We start from the raw sequence: 22,943 nt of genomic DNA, 5'->3' as shown, positions 1-22,943 counted from the left end.
TATATAACAGTTACTAAAAATACAAATCTATAATTCATCTATTTAGAAATGTAACTATTTACTAGTTATTACAAACTGAGGTGAATTTCTCAGCAGCACTCACAAACTACTCTTTGATACAATGTATAAAAAAAGCTGATTACATTTACAACGGATGGCATTCCTAACGCTTCTCTTTCTCACTGGACAATCGACATCCAAGTCCTCCTTAACTCCTCCCTTTCCCTGCCCATCACGTCAGCCGCGGCGACGTAGGGGCCAGTCAGCCAAGGAAGTCTTGCCACGACTTTAAAATAAGTATGCAAAGTGTACAGTCTAAATTTTGGAAATGGCAGTTGATATAACGTTATTATTTAAAGCTAGCGTGAAAACAGTGAAAACTAGAAATAAGGCGCTTGGAGTAGGTTTTGACACGAGTAAGGATGATATTCTAAAAAGGAATAGGCCGAAGAGCGAATTTTCAAACAGATCGAAAGAAGTGGTGAGGGAATGTTTATACTTCAGTAATGTGCACTTATGATTTCGTCTAGGCAGTGCATATCATTGATGCTTCTTTTTCATTTAACCTTTGCGCAGGTTGCAAAGCGTCAGACTTATTATTTGTGTTTCTCACACAAAGAGTTTGGTACCTTTTGGAAGGGTGCAAGTGTGCTTACAAAACACGTAGCAGGTTTAAGTAGCTATATATATATATATATATATATTTTGGGGGGGGGGGGGTATTGGGTGCCCACGATGTACACTAGTATAACTAAGCAGTTTCTAAGTAAGCTGCCTTTTAGTATGTTATACAGTCTAAAACCTTTAACGTAATTGTATTGGTTTTAGCAGAGATTAGGTGTCTTCTTAAACAGTGGTCCTGAAACTAGTTTGTAGAATTTTAGGATAATGTTAACCTGCAAGCATACCTGTCAACCTCTTAGAGCAATACATCTGGACAAAGCCACAAAGAAAAGTGGGACAAAGGCCCAAAAATAGGGACAATGTTTAAATATTGCTCTTGCAAACTTAGAAAGTTGATAGAATAACAGGTTTTGCATTAGCTTGAATTTTCTGAAGGGTGTAAAGTTTGAAACTCAAATGTCTGTCATAATTTTCTAACTTAAGTCTTTAATGGTTTGCCAGAATACCACAATTTGAAGAAAAAAAGACCAAAAATATGAGGCAAAAATCTAGACATTCTGCAAAAATCTGTACAGTTGAGAGGTATGTCTGCAAGATGCTCAGCTGCAAGCCCCACCCTAATCCGTTTCTTGGTTGCCTTCTTACGTCTTTTCTCCAGAGGATGGCTGTACGGTGGGAGGGTAATATGGGTGTAGCCCCACAATATCCAGACCTGAGTTGACAGTATCATTTGGGGGAACAAGGGTGCTGGTTTTATCCCCGACAATACTTGCACTGACATATTTGTTTAGAAAAAATATAAAAATGCTTATTTCCTGTTTTAGTTTAGAACTTTCCTTGTCTTGTTGTTTTATTTACAAAATCTGTCAAGTTAATATCAAACATCAACTTTGTCGCAGTAAAAGCAAACATTTACTGAAAAACATGGAACAAGAAATGCTGGACTGTGATCTGTGCCATAAGACTTTTTTTCTTTGATGGGATAAAACCCTGATGGCATAATAAATTACATGGTACTGATTAAAGACTTGGGCACTTGCCATTAAGGCAAGGTAAAAGTAAATGGCCTCTTGCTTAACCAACATGTGAGGAATAAGTATGTCGATTCTGCTACTTTGCTGTCACGGGCTGGAGAGTTGTACTGCATGCACAACATAGGCGAGGTACATGGGCTGTATTGTTTGTCATGCATGTGCAGAAACTCACACATGCTTTGTGGAAGGCATAACAAGTCATTCCTTTGACGGGTTAAGATAGCTGTCAGAAGGTAATATTACTGCATTAAGTGGAAACATTCCCTATTGTTTGCTCAGATGATGGCAGGATTGTGATTGGTTCTTGTTCCACTGGGGAATGAATGAGTGTGATCAGTTACGGAAAGAGTCATGTGGCTGGCAGGCAGGGAAGCAAGAAAAAAGCATACAGAAAAAGGTAAGGGAAGCTGTGATCCCTACTTGTGTAGGTGGGAGATTTCTGGGAAAAGAAGTATCATGGTTTAGGGCTATCCATTGGGCCTTAAAATTAACACAAACCAGTATGATTTGAACCTGTGAACTCAATAGGTTAGGCTGCTAAGAGTTGTACTCCTTGTTCTTTCATTTGTTCATGCACTAGCAATCAATGATTTTGCTACTTTGCAGAACTTGCCAATAGTACCCCTGTCCAAAAAAGTTATTCATTTGCATGCAGATATAGTGTTCTTTTGTAGCACAACTCCCACTAGAAGTTAACCTGTCACCGCTTTATTTCAGTACTGGTGCTGTGGACTGCAATGCTACTTTCTCTTTTTGATCAAATCCAATGAGTCGTGAGAGAACAGGTCTAAGTAATGTTGCTGCAGTTTGATCATGTATGACCCTTTCTCACCAATTAACTGTCTGTAAATACGAGAAGATTAGGTTTCTTGTGGTTTAGTAAAGATTAATTTCTTGCCCAGTTCTCTGCTGTTAAAAGTAAAAGAATGCATGTGTGCGTATAAACAAAGATTTTTTTTTTTATTATGTATGAAATACAGATGTATTTGTAGGTGTGTGTGTGTGCATGTTACGTAAATACATTCATACGTGTGTGTATATGTGTCACTAAAGAACATGAACTGAAAGTACTGTCCAAGACTAAGAGCACTTCCAGCATGGAACCAGATAACACAGTGGGCTGTTACATAATACTAAACATGCATTCTATAGCTATGTCAAGAATCTCAATGGCAACACTCAGATCTGCTCTGAGTTACAACACAATGGCACTAAATATACAGAACCAACTGATATTGCCAACATCTTGGCAGATAGATTCAGTGCTAACTTAACCCCCCCCCCCATCTCCTAAAGGGCCCATCTCTGTACCGGAAGAATGCAAAGTTCCTGTAATCACGGCTGCATAGGTAAAAAACACTCTCTCCAAAGCCAAGAACACAACATCCATGGGACCTGACATCTCAGGCTGCGTTCTACATGAACTACAGAATGAACTGACACCCCACCTAAGTACCATATTCAATCATAGCCTCACCTCAGGCTGTGTGCCCACTGAATGGTGCACAGCGACGGTTATCCCACTCCACAAAGTGGGAGCCAACATGGACCCCAGAAACTACCGCCCCATTAGCCTGACGAGCCTGGTCTGCAAGGCTATGGAACGTATCATTATGGAACTTATAAACGATGACATTGGTAATCTCCATACTCAGGACCCCACCCAGTTCGGGTTTGTAAAGGGCAGATCATGTCTCCTAAACCTGATAGACTTCTGTGAAGCGGTCAACAAAGCCATAGATGAGGGTAAGGTGGTTCACACAGCCTATCTAGATCATGCCAATGCTTTCGATACCATCCCCCTCTCTGGAATTATAGATAAACCCACTAAACTAGGTATAAATCCCTATGTCTCAAGATGGGTTGCCAACTGGCTCACTGACAGAACCCACACTATGAAAGTAGCAGACTCCAAATCCAACTTCAGACAAGTGGAGTACCACAGGGTTCAGTCCTGGGTCCTCTCCTGTTTGGTATCTATGTCTCTGAAGTACAGGCTAACATAGGAGGTCTTTGACTAACGAAGTTCACAGATTACTACAAACTAGGAGCCATAATCAAAACTCCAAAAGATGTGGACATCCTACAAAAGGGCCTCACTGAGACAGATGCCTGATGTCAAAGCCATGGCCTCAAGCTCAATGCCAAAAAGTGCATTGTCATCCCTTTTGGTAAAAACTCTGTACCCATGAACTACCACATAAGCGGTAGTCTACTTAACACTGCAAGTGTGATGAGACCTTGGGACACAGGTGGACAGTAGTCTCTCCTTTGATAATCACATCACCACAGTAGTCAGGAAATCCTTCTACGTGGCACACCTCATCACAAAAGGTTTCTCATCCAGGAAAAAAGAGGTCATTGTTACCCTCTACTTGTCAGTCATTAGACCCATTATAGGGTACAACGCCCCTTTTGGTATGTACCTCACAAGACATCTATAACTGGAAAGGCCGCAGAAATACCTCACAAAGAGGATTATCGGCCTCAAACAGATGCCCTATGCAGACAGTCTCAAAAAACTGCAGCTTTACTCCGTCGCATATCGCCTACTTAGAGGCGATCTCTGCCTAACACACAAAGCTATGTCAAACCCAGAGCTTTTGGACATGCTCCACTTAAAGAAATCCCAATCCCTCTGAGCTACATGCTCTAGGGACCTAAACCTTGTCACCACAATAAACAGAACATGCTGTAGGGATAGAGACTTCCCATACTCTGGAACAAACCACCTGTGTATATCAAACAAAGCTCCTCATTAGCACTCTTCAAGAAAAATCTTGATGATTGGATGGGAGATAGGAAATTCACCCCAGGGATCACTTCTGTGGCTCTGCTCGACAGGGGCACAGGAAAATAATTTTCTTGGGTGGTGAAAGCCAGGATACCTTTTGGCTAGGCTTATGTAGGCCCTAGGGCCAATAGCCTAGTACCTACCTATGAACCTATGCCCTGGTGGAACCCCTCCATAAGTTACTTAAGATGAACCCGGCTATAGGCTCAGTCCAAGAAGTATAGCGAGCAGCACTGGTGATGCTACTTCATAAAAGTGACCCAACTAATGATCCCAGAAACTGTAGGCCCATTGGTTTAACTAGTTTCATTTGTAAGACTATGGAACCCATTTTAATAGACTTGATTAGTATGGACATTAAAAAATCTCAATGGGCTAGAGTCACCATAATTTAGTTTTGTAAAAGGCAGATCCTGTGTAATGAATCTGGTGAACTTCTTCGAAAAGGTAACACAAGCTGTTGACAGCAGTCACAGTGTACACATGGCCTACCTTGCTTTGGTCAAGGCATTTAAGACCAATCCCCATGTTAGTATTATTAGTAAACTTAGTTCATTACAAGTAGACCCCTGTGTGGTGCTAACTGGCTAAAAGTCAGATCCACACGGGTGTCAGGGGCAGCATCAGAGAACATGGAGGTGATCAGTGGTGTGTCTCGGGCTTCACTGCTGGGACTGTTTTTGTTAGGTATTCACCTGTCTGACCTACAGACTAAAAACCAAGAAGTGTGACTAACCAAGTATGTGGATTACTGCTGACAGTCATTGTCATGCCCCCCTCTGACAGAGAAGACTACTATCAGGAACTTACACTTACAAATACTTAGTGTATTAAAAATGAAAGTGGACTTGTATTAAATGCTAATAATTAAAGCATTGTTGCTTTTGATACACAAACTGTCTCCTAGCATATAGCATTGACAGTACCCCAGCTCAGAATGAAAATGTAGTTGGAGATCTGGGAACATTGGTTGATAATTCCCACTCCTTTGATCACCACGTAGCAATGGTTGTCAGGAAAACCTTCATCTACACCAAGTAGAACGCCAAAAGGACATCACCCAGATCTAAAGATGATGTTGTCCTTTTGCATTCAACACTGATCAGACAAATTATAGAAAACAGCACTATCCTCTATTCCCTAGAAAAAGCCAAATGGCTACTCATAAAACAAAGATCTAACCTACTTTTATAATTCCAACTCTACATACTACTCCAACTCCACACACTACTCCCCTTGCTGCTAAACTTCATGAAAAAAAAACTCATACAACCTGAGACACTAATCACAAGCCACACTAACTCTCATTATCCCTAGAACCAAATTCCATAGCACTGTACATGCTTTATCCTCTCAAGCATCCACTCTTTGGTAAGCTCTCCTCGTCAGCATTAAGGAAATCAACACTTATTCCAAATTCAGAATGCAGCTCAAAAGTACTTTTTCATCCAAGCTGAATGCTCCTGTTTCAACACAGGACATAATCACTTAACCTACCTCCTTTCTGAGTTTCTTCTCTGTCAAGATTCACTGAAGGTTTAACCACTTAGAGTGTAATGTACAATATCTACATTTGTGTCTTGTGTGATTATATATTGCACTGTGCTTGTTTAGTGGAATGTGTATACACATTTATTTGTAATAGTCTGAATTTTCTGTTATTACTTACATTTCCATATGTTTTGTTTGTGAAATGTTTTGTATTTTATCCGGGCTGAGTCTGAACTTGGTCAGTGTTGATCAGTGCACTACCCCATTAAACAAATTTGAATAAAGAAGGGAACACCTCCTTTGGCTTCTACCTCACCAGATATATCAAACAGTTGGAAAGACACCTAGCTGGTCCTAACAAAGAGGTTCAGAGGATTAAAATTCCTAAGCTACCAGAAAAGACTAGAACACTGTCATTTTTATGTTTCTACCTTGTATTCTGAGCAGTCAGGGACTCGTTACTTCAGAATCTCTTGTACCTTCACAAATCAATACAGCGAGCCAAATAGAAAGAGTTATTTCCTTGGAGTACATTACCCCTGCATATAAAGCAGTGTCCTACATTATCTTTAAATAGGACCTGGATAATTGGATGGGCGTTCATAAATTCAGCATGAGCTTGACTGGCTTCATTTGGAAGGAGAGGTACAATCTGGTGTAGGAACTGTAACGCGTAATGTTCTTAAGACTTGCTAACTTTGAACTTTGTATGATTCCTATGAATTTAACCAAGTAGGATAGTTGGTCCTAGGACCCATTTCAGTCATGGCCTGGGTCGTATACAAAGTACAAAATAACAAAAGAGAAAAAAAAACTCAATGAAAGGTGACAGAGTTGATCAAGAGAGAGAATATGAAGTTTTAAACCAAGGAGAACACACAAAAGGATTGCAAAGTTAAAGCATTCACTTTCAAACACATTGAAAAGGAGTATGATTAATTGTACTGATCAAATTTAACTTAATACTAACACACACAACTGTACACTACTTCAGATATTGAAGTTTAACCCTCCTAATAAGAACAATTGTCCCAGACACTCGCAGACGTGGATTAACTTATAAGGAAGGTTAACCATGCTAAGATGCATGGTACAGCCTGTGCTTCTACTTCCATTAAGTGCTATTTTTGTCTTATCTTTATTTCTCTCCCAGATTACAAGAACACTTGAATGCTTTCAAAAACATTATTTCCTAGCCATTGAAGGAAATAAAGTATTCTGTATTTATTGCCCCTTATCAGATTGTCTCCATAGAGACATGAGAACCAGATACACAGTTGACGCTACTTTACTCCTTTTCTGTTTGGTGTAGAGTGAGTAGTCATTTTTCCACAAACACTCTACTGTCTCCCATTTTTAGTACTTTGTCCTGCCCAGTTTTGTCTCATTTATTTGCTAGAGGAAAACCTTTTGTTACATTCAGTGTTTTTTTTTTATTTATTTGATTCCCCTTAAAACGTTTTACTAGATCAAGCCAAGGACCTTAATCCAGCTATTCTCCTATGCAAGAGTAAGAAAAAGCATATCCGTTTTTCTTGTATCATGTTTTTTTGTCCAAACCTTTCTTCTGTTTTTACATTGCAGTGCCTGCGTTCCTTAAAAGAACAAGGTGAAAGAAAAAAAGGTCACCTGATCCCTCTTACTTTCATTAATAACTGAGAAAGCTTTATAGCATGCAGGTTATGTCATGCATATTAAAAATGCTACTGTTAAGAACAAAATTTTGTTTTACTTACAATTAACAATTTCCTTTCTGTTCCTCCCTCCTAATTGTTCTTCCAAACATTAATGACATGAAGCAGGGCATATGCTTTGGAGTCCCCTACAAGTTTAACAAAGTCACAGTAGTTCATTATTTCCAGGTCTACTTGTTCTTTCATGATTTACAAATATAATTAATCCTTTGTAATTCTATATTTATTTGTCAATTTCTGAGTTGTTGGTTTTCTTCTTGTTGATCTCAATCTCCCAGATCTAGTCTCTTATTCATTTCCAGTGTGCTCCTGGTTCTACTAGTCAACTCTTGTGCTTATTTCTCTCTGTCAAACATTTTATTTTGAAATGTTGGAAAAGGTTTCACTGGCACAGTCTGTCTATGAGCTGTACTACCAGAGGAACAAGAAGTAGAATCTGCTTCTATTTGATAGCTCACCTTTTGTTTCCAAACTTTTGTATTTCCTTCTTAGCATGTTCTGCATAAAAAATAATTTTGACCTTCCAGGAAAGAATATTCTGAAAATACCTGTATACAGCAACTTGAATCTCATACTGGTTTCTCAGCATTCCCTGATTACTCGAATACATTTTCTCCTTTTCTGCCTGGTGTATACTGAGTAATCATTTTTCACAAACAGTCTACTGTCTCCCACTTTTAGCACTTTGTCAGATTCAACTCTTTTTGCTGGTAGGATTACATCTTTGCTATTAAAGGTTGATGTTGCTTTCTCATGGCTAGGTTTGAAGCATATATACGGTGTGCCCTTTCAGTTAACAACTCCTGCTGTGGAATACCAGTCTAGTTGATTATTTGTGCTTTCATAAAATGAGTATAGTCTGTTCCTTCCAGCTTCTTTGGTACAGCAGAAAATCTCTGGTTTTCCCTACATGCTCTGTCTCTAATTCTATTATTTTTTTGAAACATTTTCTTCTTGAGCAGTCTCATACCTAGCCAGCCTTTTCTTCATTTTGACCTCTGATTTTTGCAGTTTTATCACCTCATCTGAATATCTTTTTAAAGCTTTTTTCCAGCCTTTTGTTATTTGAATTGAGACACTCCTTCAGTGTTTCATTTATTGTAATCTGCTCTGAGTACATTTGACTTATTTTCCTCTAGATTAATGGAAGTCATGTCTTGCACCAAAGCTGGAGTTTGCACTGCTTTTTGCTGAACAGCTGCAGAATTCTTCCAAATCAATGTTTTCCCCTTACCTTTTGTGATTCATTTTCTTTCAGGTTCTCTGAATTTCTTTTTTGCTGGCATCCAGGCAGTGCACTTACTAGCCAGTTATTGAAATCTACCCAAAAATGCAAGTTTACTGGCTCTCTTTTCTGAGTTTCTGTTTTCACACTGGGAGAGCTGAAATTAAGCTGTTACTCACTGTGCAGCCATCTTGGAAGTCCTTTATGAAAATGGATATTAATCCAAATCTTTCCTGTTTCTGGATTAGGGAGTGAAGAATCAATAAATGAACTATATTAGATATCTGGTGAACGGTGTGTAGGTGTTAATGCAAGAACTGAGAGCATTTCAAGAATTTTACTGTGTGGTTATTTTCGGTAGATTTAATATTACGTTAAACTCTAAAATGGTAAAACTGCCCTTGTGTAAAACAGTGAAAGATTTTTTTCTAAATGGCAAATCTTGTTTAGACTAAGTACCTGGTACTTGTCAACTAATCAAACTTTGGCTGTTAATCTGTTTAGGACTACTATGATAGTTTTCCCAGCGACAGCTGTTAAGTCAGAAAGTATTGAATTTATGCCTGTTAATACTGTGGCCACTTGACAGTGGGGAAAGGGCCGCACCATCTATTTTGCTGTAAGTTGCTTTTGATGATATAATAAAACTGCTGTGCTGTTGTCCATCAGATAAACAGTTTTTGGCACAATCACATATTCTCCTTTACTGTCCCCCTGTACACTCATGTTTCATAGCTTCCCACATCCTCCATTTATTCTTTAATGTCTTCCCTGGTCTCCCTCCAGCTGTTATAGTCTCTTGTATATAGATGTGATACACTGATTCCTGCACCTCCACTACATGGGGTGAGTTGGTCTTTTATCATATTCATGATTATGGTTATTTTCACGGCCAGCAATAATGTTCCAAGTGACACCTTCTTAGCCTTTAGCCATTTATCCCCATCTAGCACACCCCAAAAAAAGAGCATTGGCTGTGTGAGCTCAGCCTTTTATGGCCACAACATCTCTAATTTCCTAATCTCCTGCATTTTGGACAATCCCAAAATATGTATATCCAGGAGCCATAGTACCCTTCCCCACATCTCCAACAGCATGTATACTTTATATTCAATCTTGAAGTATTAAAATACTTGTTCAGTAGTTTCCAGCCAATGATATGAAACATCCTCAGGTCTTGTGCAATAGTTTCCAGCCAGAGGGATGAAACTTCTTCCCTTTTGTCACCTCCACCAGTGCAGAGTAAATTTCATCCCATTTCCTTTCTGGTATCTGTTTTCCAAGTTTTATTTCCCATGCATTCTCCCCACGTCTTACCTATTTTATTTTTAATCTCGCTAGTTGCTCTACAGATTTCCAAAACCGTTTTCTTTGGTTTCTAATCATTGCTTTGCATATTTTCCTGTAACTTGCCCCACGCTGGTGCTCGGCTTGTCTGAGTATCCTGTTCTATTCCATTCCTGCAATATCAGATGGTCCCATGTTTTCACTTTATATTTTTCTTGAATATTCTCGCTATACACGCTTTAATTGGAGCACACTGCTGCTTCAATTTCAGCAAGCCAATATGATTCATTATCCACAGGTCTGGCATTGCTAGGCAGCTCCATGTCCCTTGGTTGTATTAATCTTTCCCAAGGTACTCTTATTTTGAGGTTTCCCCATAAAAAAGTCTACCATCATATTTAATTGCCTTGGTCCATTGGGGCTGTCGGAAAAGTATATAATGCTATCAGCAGAACAAACAGTTGCAACACTTGTATTCTATGATCAAAATCAAGGTCCAGCTCCAGCAGCTGATAACTTTTTTAACCATTCTGTTACTCTTTTATTTTTGAACAGGTAAGTGTTATTGTCTCAAAATAGGGGCTATAGGTACACCCAAGTATGTTGTTGTACTCGTATGAAATATATGCAGATGTTTCCCATATATCCTGCCAAAAGGGCATACAGGTTACTGTTATTGCCTGAGTTTTACCCACAGTTACCTTGTAGCCCACTAACTGGCTGTATACTTGGAAGTACGTGAAATAACCTCTGCAGATTTCCTTCTGGATTCTGTCTCTGATTTGCTGAGTTCAGTTGCTAAGGATTATAGTTACTGTGCAAAGAATGACAGGGACAGCAAGTATCCCTGCCTGCTACCTCGTCCTATGCTGAAGTTAGCTGTCTTTAGTTTTACTTTTATACTTTTTTGTGATCCATAATATTTATTCTTCCAGCAATGTTAGCAGTTCAGTTGGAATCACAGCTTCTGCAGGACCCTAAACAAATGCTGCCATTTCATCATGTATGACACTTTCTCAGCATTCAACCTGATTGTCATTATTTGATCTTTGGCGTGTCTGGATTGTTGAATTACTAACGTTTTCATCTTATCAAATGTTTGTCCTCCCTTTATAATACCATACTGGTTCCCTTGTACTAGTTTCAGCATTAGCACTGCCAGCTTGAAGGCAGTTATTGACATTAAAATCATATAATCTTGAGTTAAACAGATGTCTATGAATTGACCACTACTGGATCCCTTACCCTGTTTTGGAATGACTAAAATCACAAGCCCTAATACTATCTGTCCCAGGTGACTTCCTTGTTGAAGTCTTCTTAAAAGTTTCATCCAACTCCTGAGAAGTTATGGGTCTCATCAAAACTTCTGACTGTTCTTGTTAACCTTAGGTTATTTAACTTTTTTTAAATAATTATTCAGTATTTCTACTCAACCCTATTTTTTCTGCATATAGACCCTGCTAGAAATTCTGAAAGCACAATTTTTTTGTATCCTTTATTTTGTGCACCCACCTTTCTACTTTATTTTGTCTTAATCTAAGGGTCAGATTCCTCTGTGATTTTTAGGAGTGTGATAACCGTGTCCTGGCCCAGCAATCAAGGAGCCTCAATCCTCACCACTAACACCAGGGAGGTTGTCTCCTAGAAGAGGAAAGGATAACTAATACACACAGTAAAGTACAATTTCCCTTAAGTGCGCACAGAGATCACAGTCAGTCTGAGGCTGGTTGCTTCCTTGCTCACCAGGTCCCCAATAAGACTTCCCACTGGCACAGCTATAGGGTCCAGATCTCAGCCCAACTGGGCAAGCTAAAACCTCCTGTACACTCTCTGTCTAACCAGTGCTTTGTGTCCCTGCCAAGTAGCTGACACAACACACACACACTTTGAGATAAGTATTTATATAACTTCACAGACACTCCTGGGAAAGACTGACACAGATGCTCTAACTGTATCCCTTTACTCAGACTATACGGTAGTAATTACTGCCACCACCCAGTTAATAATATCAGCTACTAAAAAAGCCCTTAAAAGGGTGTCCAGTTGTTACTGTGCAATATTAATATCCAATGGTAGTATGACTAACAGTCAAGGCTTACTTTAGAGTGGCCTATTACAATAACCTCTATAAATATGCACTGTACTCTAGAGCTTATCTCTACACAAATCAGCCACAGGTAGAAGGTTTTAAAAATATTTAATAATAAATAATTAAAACACAAGACAAAACTACTACACCACAGAGATATCTAAAAGTTCACAGATCACACAGAAACTTAAAATAATGCAGTAGGACAGGTCTGATTTCAAAGAAAAATACCTACTTAATCTTCACTAGCTTTAACTATTCCTACAAGAACTCACAGTGCTAGAAACTTACATGTAAGCATAAGCAGAGTGCTGGTAAGTTAGATGTCCAAAGTCAAAATGTTTCCAGTCTGTTGTGAGAAATAGTATTTTTAAACATTACTAACAAACATGTTTGCTGTGTCCCTCCCCAAATTACATCATTTTTTGACACTTAGGTTTTCCCAGGCAAACAAATTGCATTATTTAGCAATCTAACAGCTGCACAGAATACAACAATAGAAGACATTTCACATGTATATGCTAGCAGAAACCAGAGCAATAAAGCACCTTCCACATCTAAATTCTAGTCATAAACTTAACCTTAAAACAATGGGCATGAAATCTTCATTCAGCTGCCCTGGGGCCGAATTCTGACATGAAAGTGTACAACATGCTTCACTGGGCCAGTAGAATGCAATGTTGTCACATATTTTGCAGTTCCACACTTCACATTATTCTTTACACTCAAGAAACATGCCTGTATTTTACATTTATTTATACAGTTGATATAATTATGTATCAAATTTTATTTGACTAGGCTGGCAGCCTTCGCCCATCTCTCTCCAGTTGTCACATCTCTTTCCCACCCTGGGGAACTCGAGCAAGTTTTTCAGCTGCCCCTTGAGAAACATCGCTTGAGAGTATGAGGTTTATCTGGGTGTACCTCACCCCATTCCCTGTCTTGAGAGCCCATCTGCATTGGCATTGCTACTCCCACTGTGGTGCTGCACTGACATATCATATGCGTGCAACCCCAGACTCCATCTTAGCAACTTGGCATTTTGCTGACTGGCTCTGTTTAACCATGTTAGAGGGTTGTGATCTGTCATCACAGTGAATTTTCTTCCATACAGATAAGGCTGAAGTTTTTGTAGTGCCCACACTATGGCTAGACATTCCTTTTATACTGCTGCATAGCATTCCTCCCTAGGTTGGAGCCTGCGACTGAGATAAACCACTGGGTGCTCTTCTCCCTCTGAAGAAATCTGGCTAAGTACAGCCCCCACTCCATAGTTTGAAGCATCCACCTGCACAACAAAGTCTTTGCTGTTGTCTGGACTGGCTAACAGAGGGGGTCCTCCCAAAGCTTCCTTAAGCTTCTGAAATGCCTGCTCACACACTGGGGTCCACACTACCTTTTCTGCCTGTTCTTCCTTGTCAGGTCTGTAAGGGGAGCAGCTATGGTACTATAATTGGGAATGAACTTTCTGTAGTACCCTGCTGTCCCCAAGAATGCCCTCACCTGCTTTTTGGTAACAGGTGCAGGCCATGCCTGAATAGCTTCCACTTTGGCAGGTTCTGGCCTTATCTTACCACACCCCACTCTATGTCCTAGGTAGGAGATCTCTGCCATACCCACCTGACATTTGCTCGGCTTAATGGTCAACCCTGCCCTCTGTAGTCTGCCCAGCACCTCCCTGACATGCTGAAGGTGCTCTTGCCAGAAATGTCTGTAGGTGCTCTTGTCAGAAATGGCTGTAGATAGCAATATCATCCAAGTAAGCAAGGGCAAACCCCCCTGCTCTTGCTAAGATATGATCTCCCAGCCTCCGGAAAGTCGCTGGGGTATCCTTCATCCCAAAGGGCATCTTTGTGAACTCATACAAGCCGAAAGGTGTCACAAAGGCTGACCTCTCTAGCACTGGGAGTCAAGGGCACCTGCCAGTAACCCGTGGTAAGATCAGTGGTCGTAAGATACTTAGCCCCACCCAGCTGCTCTAGGGCCTCATCTGTCCTAGGCATGGGGTAAGCATCTGACTGTGTGTGACTATTTAATTTCCTGTAATCCACACACAACCTGGTGCTGCCATCCTTCTTTGGCACTGACACCATTGGTGAGGCCCAGGGACTGTTGGACTCTTGAATCACCCCTAGTTCCAACATCTCCTGTGCCTTTTCTTTCAGAGTCTGTTTGACTCTCTCAGGCACTCTATAAGGGGCCTGCCTAATAAGCCTTTGGGGTCCTGTATCCACCTGGTGCTGCACCAGGTGGGTGCTCCCTGGTTTCCCGGTGAACATGCCCCCAAACTCCTGCAACACTGCTCAGATTTCTCAAACCTGGGTAGGAGGTAGCTGCTGGGACATTGCTACCCCTTCCACCAAGGTGTCAGCCCGAGCCTCACTGAGGAGATCAGTCACAAGATCTCTCTCAGACTCCTGCAATCCACTGCAAATGCTCAGCACAAGGGCCTTCCTATAATGGTAAGGTTTCATCATGTTAACATGGTACAATTTGTGCCCCGGCTGTCTGCCTAGCACTTCCACCATGTAGTTAACATCACTTACCTTTCTTACCACCTTGTAGGGTCCCTCCCACCTTGTAGGGTCCCTCCCAAGTTGCTTGCAGCTTGTTGTGTCTGACAGGAATGAGAACCATCACCTGCTGCCCTACAGCATACTCCCTAGTTCGAGCATTCCTGTCATACCACAACTTTTTCTGTTGTTGGGCTTCTGCCAGGTTCTCCTGGGCCAGGCCCATGAGTTCCCTGAGCCTTGTCCTGAGGTTCAGGACATATGCCACAACAGACTCCTTGTGAAACTCGCACTCAACTTCCCACTCATCTCAAATTAAATCTGGAGGTCCCCTCACCCTATGCCCATACAGCAACTCAAAAAAAAACCTGTGCATTCCTGGGGAACCTCTCTGTAAGCAAACAGATGGGGCAAATATTTGTCCCACTCCCTCTTAAACTGATCTGCAAATGCCCGTAGCATGGACTTGATTGCAGAGTTTAACCTCTCAACAAGACCATTAGTCTGAGGATGGTAGGGGGTGGTCTTCATGTGCTTCACTCCACAGGACTTCCACAGACAAGCCAGCAGGTGTGACATAAAATTGGCACCTCTTGTCAGACAGTATTTCCTTTGGGAAACCTACCCTGCTGAAAGTCTCTAGCAAAGCATTTGCCACCTTCTCTGCCTCAATGGAGGACACAGCCACTGCCTCAGGGTATCATGTAGCATGATCTCCAATCACTAAGATATACTTTTTCCCTGTGAACTTGGGGTACTCAGAAGACACACAATATCCATAGCTACCCTCTGAAATGGCTCCTCAATCACAGGCAAAGGCATCAAAGAAGCTCTCACCTTGTCTCCTGCCTTGCCTACCTTTTGGCACTGCAAACAGGTCCTGCAATACCCTGTTACATCTCTGGAAATTCCAGGCCAATAGAAGTTTTGCATAATACGCCTCTTTGTACGTTTTATGCCCATGTGACCTGCAAAGGGAATATCATGGGCTATGGCTAGAAGCGTCAGACAGTAAGCTCTAGGCACTACCAACTGCTGTACTCTCTCACCTTCTAGCCCTCCCTCAGTGGGTCCACTCTCTGTACAGTAACCCTTTGTTCCAATATACAGATTCCCCCTTCCCTTGAGAATCAGGTGCCTCCCTAGCTACCTGCCTCAGGCCTTGCAATGTAGAGTCTGAGAGCTGAGCCTGTCTCAAGTCTCTCCTTGTAACCCTTTCCAGCTCTCCTTCCACAGGAAGTCTGGCATCCTCTGACAGCGGTGCCTCACTGTTGGACTGGGTACTACTACTCACCTCTACCTTTGCATTTACCCTGTCCAAGGGAACATCAGTACTCACAAGCAGCTGTGGCTCACATTCAGTCTCACTGCTACAGCGTAGCTCACTCCCTGAAGTAACCACCTCAGCAGTCCTGGCTGCAAGTATGCAGTCTGTCTGGGTCTCCCCCAGGCTACGAGACCCACATGCTTGACTCCTAGCCTGACTGCTTTTAACTGCATACGTACATGGTACTGACTCATCCAAATCCTTCCATCTCATGACATCTGCAGGATGGTAGTTCCATACCCCTGTTGCCTCAGGACAACCTACTATTGGCATTCTGTCTTTCCCACTTACTGGCTCCCTCACCTTTGGTTCCCCACCTTGCTTCCGTGGACATCTGTATGCCCCAATGGCCCCACTGATTGCTTTCAAAACATTTAACCCTAGCTCCTGGACGTGTACCTGGACTAGTGGCTTCCCCTGCTACTGGCGGATTCTGTTGGGGCAGTCTGTGCTGCCCACCATGGGTCCCTTTCCTATGCAGGGCTGCCCTGCTGGTCAGGTATAGGTCTCTCATCTTCCCCAACTCCTCTGAAGTAGCACACTGTCTATCAGCTAACCAGATCCTCATGTCCTCAGGCAAAGTGCTAAGGACTTGTTCCCTTGCCAAAAGGTATACCAGCCCTTCAAAAGTGGTGACCTGACATCCACTCACCCCAGCTATAAGTGCTCAGTTCAACAACATATTCAAATACATTTTCATCTGCCTTGCGTCTATGCTCACAAAACTTTTTCCTATACATTTCAGGTGTTAGCTTAAAACATTCCAACAAATGTCTTTTTACAGCAGTATAATCAAAACAGTCAGTGTCATGCATTTTTGGTAAAGAAGTTGCAGCTTTACCATGGAGTAAGAGGGTCAGGAACTGTACCCAGGGCCCTTGGTCAACTTCATACTGTTTATATACCCGTGCAAGCATATGAATGAAGCTATCAAAGTTATCCCCCTCTTTAAACTGTGGAAGAAATTTACTGACCTTTTGTGCTTCTGAGGTCCGGTTACTCCCTTCCCCATTACCTCCATGACTCTGGCGAAGAGTCAGCATTTCCCTCTCATGCTTTCTCTGCCATTCCTGTTCTTCAGCTTCTATACTCCTCATTTTCTCGGCTGCTTCTAGTCCCATATGCCTGGCCTCCAACTCAAGTCTCTTTAGCTCCAGCTGGATTTTTAAGTCCACTGCAGAAAGGTTGAGCTGTCCATTCTCCAAGGATATTGCATCTCCACTGTCAGTCTGATTGTCCTCCAGGCTGCGGTTTTCTGATGTAGCTGTAACCAAGGCTGCAATCAGGTTTGCTGTCGTCAGGTTTCCATGCACCAGTTCCCTAGCCCGGCACATCTCTGCCAGCTGGCTCCTTGTCAGCTTTCCATACTCTTCTGCTGACATGCTGCCTTCTCACCCTGACTAACACTAAGCTAACAAAGAAATAAAACAATCGTGATCAGAACTCTGAGTATACACTGCGTGGCTGTTTTAGAGTACAAAACACACAGGAATTCGCTCTACCCACACCACTACAAGCCAGTTAGTGTGAAGTAGATCCCACCACTGCCAAACACTTGTGACGACCGTGCCTTGGCCCAGCAATCAAGGAGCGTCAATCCTCACTACTAACACCAGGGAGGTCGTCTCCTAGAAGAGGAAAGGATAAATAATACACACAGTAAAGTACAATTTCCTTAAGTGCACACAGAGATCACAGTCAGTCTGGGGCTGGTTGCTCCCTTGCTCACCAGGTCCTCAATAAGACTCCCCACTGGCACAGCTATAGGGTCCAGTTCTCAGCCTAACTGGGCAAGATAAAACTTCCAGTACCCTCTCTCTCCAATCAGTGCTTTGTGTCCCTGCCAAGTAGCTGACACAACACGCACATACTTTGAGATAAGTATTTATATAACTTCACAGACACTCCTGGGAAAGGCTGACACAGATTCTCCAACTGTACCCCTTTACCCAGACTATATGATAGTAATTACTGCCACCACCCAGTTAATATCCACTACTAAAAGGCCCTTAAAAGGATGTCCAATTATTACTGTGCAATAATAATATCCAATGGTAGTATGACTAACAGTCAAGGCTTACATTAGAGTGGCCTATTATAATAACCTCTATAAATGTGCAATGTACTCTAGAGCTTATCTCTACACAAATCAACCACAGGTAGAAGGTTTTAAAAATATTTAATAATAAATAATTAAAACACAAGACAAAACTACTACACCACAGAGATATCTAAGAGTTCACAGATCACACAGAAACTTAAAATAATACAGTAGGACAGGTCTGATTTCAAAGAAAAATATCTAATTTATCTTCACTAGCTTTAACTATTCCTACAAGAACTCACAGTGCTAGAAACTTACATGTGAGAATAAGCAGAGTGCTGGTAAGTTAGATGTCCAAAGTCAAAATGTTTCCAGTCTCTTGGGAGAAATAGTATTTAAACATTACTAACAAACATGCTTGCTGGGTCCCTCCCCAAATTACATCATTTTTGACACTTAGGTTTTCCCAGGCAAACAAACTGAATTATTTAGTAATCTAACACCTGCACAGAAACTTACAACAATAGAAAGCATTTCACATGTATATGCTAGCAGAAACCAGAGCAATAAAGCACCTTCCACATCAAAATTCTAGTCATAAACTTTAGCCTTAAACCAATGGGCATGAAATCTTCATCCAGCCACCCTGGGGCCGAATTCTAATATGAAAGGGTACAACATGCTTCACTGGGCCAGTAGAGTGCAGTGTTGTCACATATTTTGCAGTTCCACATTTCACAGTATTCTTTACACTCAAGAAACATGCCTGTATTTTACATTTATTTATACAGTTGATAGAATTATGTATCAAATTCTATTTGACTAGGCTGGCAGCCTTCGCCCATCTCTCCCCAATCGTAACAGGGAGTACCAATATTTTTTTGTATTCTTTCTTTTTTTAATTCACGATCCCTTTCTAACATCTTATCAGTTTATAATTGAGCCGCTTTCATCTTCTTCTCCAAACCTGTGGTTCCTATGGCTTGCTGATTCTATGAATCCTTAAGCCACTCTTTTCATGTATCCAGGTTAAAGTTATCATTATTAACTCTCCTCTTACTGGATTGCCTCTGCAGAAATTCCTTCCATTCATGGATTATACTGGCCTGTTGAGTTACTAGTTTATTTTCTGAACTTCCCTCCCCCTGAAACATTTCTTTTACCTTTTGCTGCCAGGCCTGCTGCAAGTCAACAGATTTATTATATATTAAAGGGCATCACCAGTGTTGGATCCCCTTTCTGGTGTCTGCATTAATGCCTAATGTTAAATTCATACGGTCAGATAATAAAACAGGTGAAATATCCTTAGCTACCATTCAGTAGCTGTCCGCCACAGTCACAGATATCCTGTCATTGTGTGAATATCTGTGATGCGTGCAAGATGAGCATGTGACCGCCATCTCCCCCAGAGTTTCTCTTGTACATACATCTACTAGTTCAAGCAATTTAGTAACTGAAATTATTTCCCTGTACTGGGGAGTCCTTACTGTCCTCTTGCACATCTGGAGTTTGTGTTATCAAGTTGAAATCGCCTCCCAACACAACTAATCCTTTAAGAAAATTGATTATTATCTTATATATTTTAACTCTTCCATTGTCAACTTTGGAGGCCTAAAAAGCTCACTGAACTAGAGAGTTGGGAGTCCAAAATCCCTTTCATCTCCACTTATCTCTTCTTATTATCAGTGTGTGTCGCAACTGAAATTTTTAATATTTACTAATCAGGAGGATTACACCTCTGTCTTTCCCTTGTGGAAACAATGAAACTACCATAATATTAAACCCATATTTTGATTACTTTTTATGTTCAACCTTATCCATGTCTGTCTGTTGAAGCATTGTAGTGTGTCTAAGGATCTTTTTCTTGGCCAACCCATCTCTCTCTCTCTCTCTCTCTCTCTCTCTCTCTCAGTCTCTCTCGTTACTGAGTTCCACAGCCCATTTACATTCCATGAATTTACTTTTTACTGTGTATATTTGCAAGTAGCCAGTTTGTTTTCCTCTGTGTTACCCTTATCGTACCTTGTAGTGCATGGGATTTGTATATTGTTAAGACATTTTTTCCGTCAAGCATCAAAACATACTCTCTGACTGTCTTCTATACTATTTTATAGTTGGTTTTGCATTGGCAAATGCCCATAAACTCCTGCCCACATGAAACATTGCATTTGTGAAAAATTTGCATGTTCTGATAGCATTTATGAAAAACATTGTGATTAACTTGAGTTAAACTATTTACATCAAATAGTGTGTCCAGTTCCAAGGCATAGTGATTCCCTCACAAGTAAGGGTCAAGGTGACCTTCATCTTTGTGGGTGAAACCCCGTGGTAGCCCAGATATTTTTGATTATACTGCATTTACAGAGTGCATTTCCCTCCCCCTCAGATCACACTGAGTAAGTACCATTTCTGATTTGGCTAGCCTGTTTCTCCTCCACACTTGCACCCTTACTCAACTCACACATTTATGATGAAGTGATGTCAGTATTTTCCTTCTGTAGTGCTAAATTATTATTTTATTATTTGTTTTTGTAATGCCAAGTTATTAAAACACACAATTTACTTAAAGGTAATTTAAATACTGCTCATGAAGGCTTTCCTCTAGCCATAGCCATTCTGTCTCCATTTTCATGGTTTTTAACATACAATTTTTGTCTCATACCAGGCTTATTCCGTGTAATGTATTTGGTGATCTTCCTGGAAGTTCATTCTATACCATTACCTCCCTTTTTTGACTTGTCTCCCTGCCTTGTGAACAATTCCATTGGGTTCTCCCATCCAGTTATGACCATGTGCACTTTATCTGGGTCTATTGATGTCTTAGCACCTGTGGGAAGTGGTACTTTATTTTAAACATCTGTCCCTACATAGTTTCATTGTAGAAATTAATTTATTCCTCTTCCTGCATGTTTCCTCACTGATGTCATGCTCACATCCTCACAGTACACTTTTCCCAGGCTGCTAAAGTTTTAATAAGACACACTAATTCAAATGTGGCAATGCACACAATCACCTGTCTCTCTGTTTGTTCCCTGCCCTTGGAGGAAAAGGAGGTGTACATGTTTGGCTGTGAACTCTTTCTTTGAAAAGTCTGTCCATTGCACTAGCAATCTGCAGACAAACCCAAATAGTTCTCTTCCCTCTCTCTTTTCGGGTTACCCCTGCTAATCAAAAATTTTTTTCCTTCAAGCTCTTGTTTTCGGCATCTTGTATATTCAATTCCAGTTTCCCAGCTTTGCATGAATGTCTGTAATAGGGGTATGGGCCTGCTTTAAGTCTTTTTGCAGTTCAGTTAATGAATCCAAATGTTGCAAGAGGGTTTGTTCAACTTTCTCAAAAAACTTTTCTTATACTGCTTAAAATAACCATTCAGCTTCTATTCTGTGTTAGCTTGTTGGTGAACTCAAAAAGTTTGAAAGCAGTTCACTGAAACTACCTTCAGCAAACACTAAAGTACTTTTTTGTAGGGGCAAGCCCCTCTGCACCCCTTCCATTTGGGGGGGACACCCCACACAACCCACAGTTATATATACCAATTATGAGGTCGGACAACAGTGGAGAAAAAAAAAGCAATCTCTTCTGTCAAAAGTGATTTTTGGCGAACTGCCTTCAATTTCTTTGCATCCATTGAAGCTTCCTTTGACAGTATGACATGCTTATGCTGGGGAGTAATGTTTCTCCCAGCTTCCTGTTTCCATTGGTTGCAGTCATTGTCCCAGCTTCCAACCTCACAGAAGAGGTGCTGGTGTAGCTACTACCACTAAAATTGCTCCAGCCCTGCTCTTTTCCATCTGACATTCTCTGTGTAACCTTGTTACTGCCTTTAGCATGTGACATTCATGTTCCTTAAACTATTTCCCACTTCCTCAAACTCTCAACATGTTCACAATCCTCTTCTTGCTTCAGAATTGCTCCTTCTCTGATTATTTCTTCATGTGGGAAGGGTGGGAGTTGCTGTGTCTCTCTTGCCACAGTTGCCAGAAGTCTAGTCTATATCAGTTTTTATCTAAATTCTTTCAGCTGGTATTAGTAATTCTAGTAAGTAGCTTCACTGCATTTTGTCATTTAAGTGATCTAAATGGTGGGTATTGAACCCTGAGAGTCAAGGTAGTTCAGGAGTTGTGATTGTTTCAAGGAAGTGCTAGAACATCTTGAATGATTCCTAGATAAAAATAAAAAATAAAAAAAAAAGATAATTGAATTCAGTAATTGTTTAAATAGCTGGTGTCATCCCAGGGGAATTCAGTATGTGTCAGCATGGGACAAGATGGTAGACAGTATGTGTCAGCATGGGACAAGATGCTAGTCAGTCTAGCTTACTTTGCTAAGGGTAGCCAGCACATCTTATTACAAGGCATCTGCATACTTGGTAAAGCTTGGTAAAGCCTTTGTTTCCCCATCCAGTGCCCTTTTTTAGAAAGAAGCCACTTGATAGAAATTCCAACACAACTAACATATCAGTCTCAAAGCTGGATGCCATTAAGGTGGCGTTCCTGTATGCTAAGAGTCGAAAACAATAAATTTGTCACTCCTCTTATGTACATTAAGAAGACGTTGAAGCTCAGGTGTTCGTTTAAGTAGTGTACTGTATACAAATACATTATAGGATGGATGGCAGGAACATTGAACTTAAACAAACTATCTAACTGACTGACTGCATACTTGCATGGTGTCACTCTGGCTGCTCACTCAAAATGGCACTCTTACTTTTATGTGCTCAGTACTTGTTTGCATGTACTGACTCACTGGAAAGCTTCTTAAAGGTATATCACACACACTGATCTACATCCTTCCTCTTTGCTAAGGTATCTCATATAAACA

The 22,943-nt window shown here is 41.0% G+C and overlaps 1 protein-coding gene across 1 annotated transcript in view; it reads left to right on the top strand.

Annotated features, from left to right (window-relative positions):
* The first annotated feature begins 225 nt into the window (after positions 1-225).
* STX18 (syntaxin 18) overlaps positions 226-22,943 on the top strand; it is a 1,377,880-nt gene continuing 1,355,162 nt past the window's right edge. The window contains exon 1 of the mRNA XM_044062606.1: positions 226-481. Coding sequence (XP_043918541.1) covers positions 329-481 — 153 coding nt within the window. The 5' untranslated portion in view covers positions 226-328. The remainder of the gene's footprint in view (positions 482-22,943) is intronic.

Source organism: Protopterus annectens, chromosome 2.part1, assembly GCF_019279795.1.
Source record: "Protopterus annectens isolate FY-2018-M chromosome 2.part1, PAN1.0, whole genome shotgun sequence".
NCBI classification, from domain to species: Eukaryota; Metazoa; Chordata; order Ceratodontiformes; family Protopteridae; genus Protopterus; species Protopterus annectens.
Note: the sequence above shows the minus strand (reverse complement) of the source record. Positions and strands in the feature narration are given on the sequence as shown.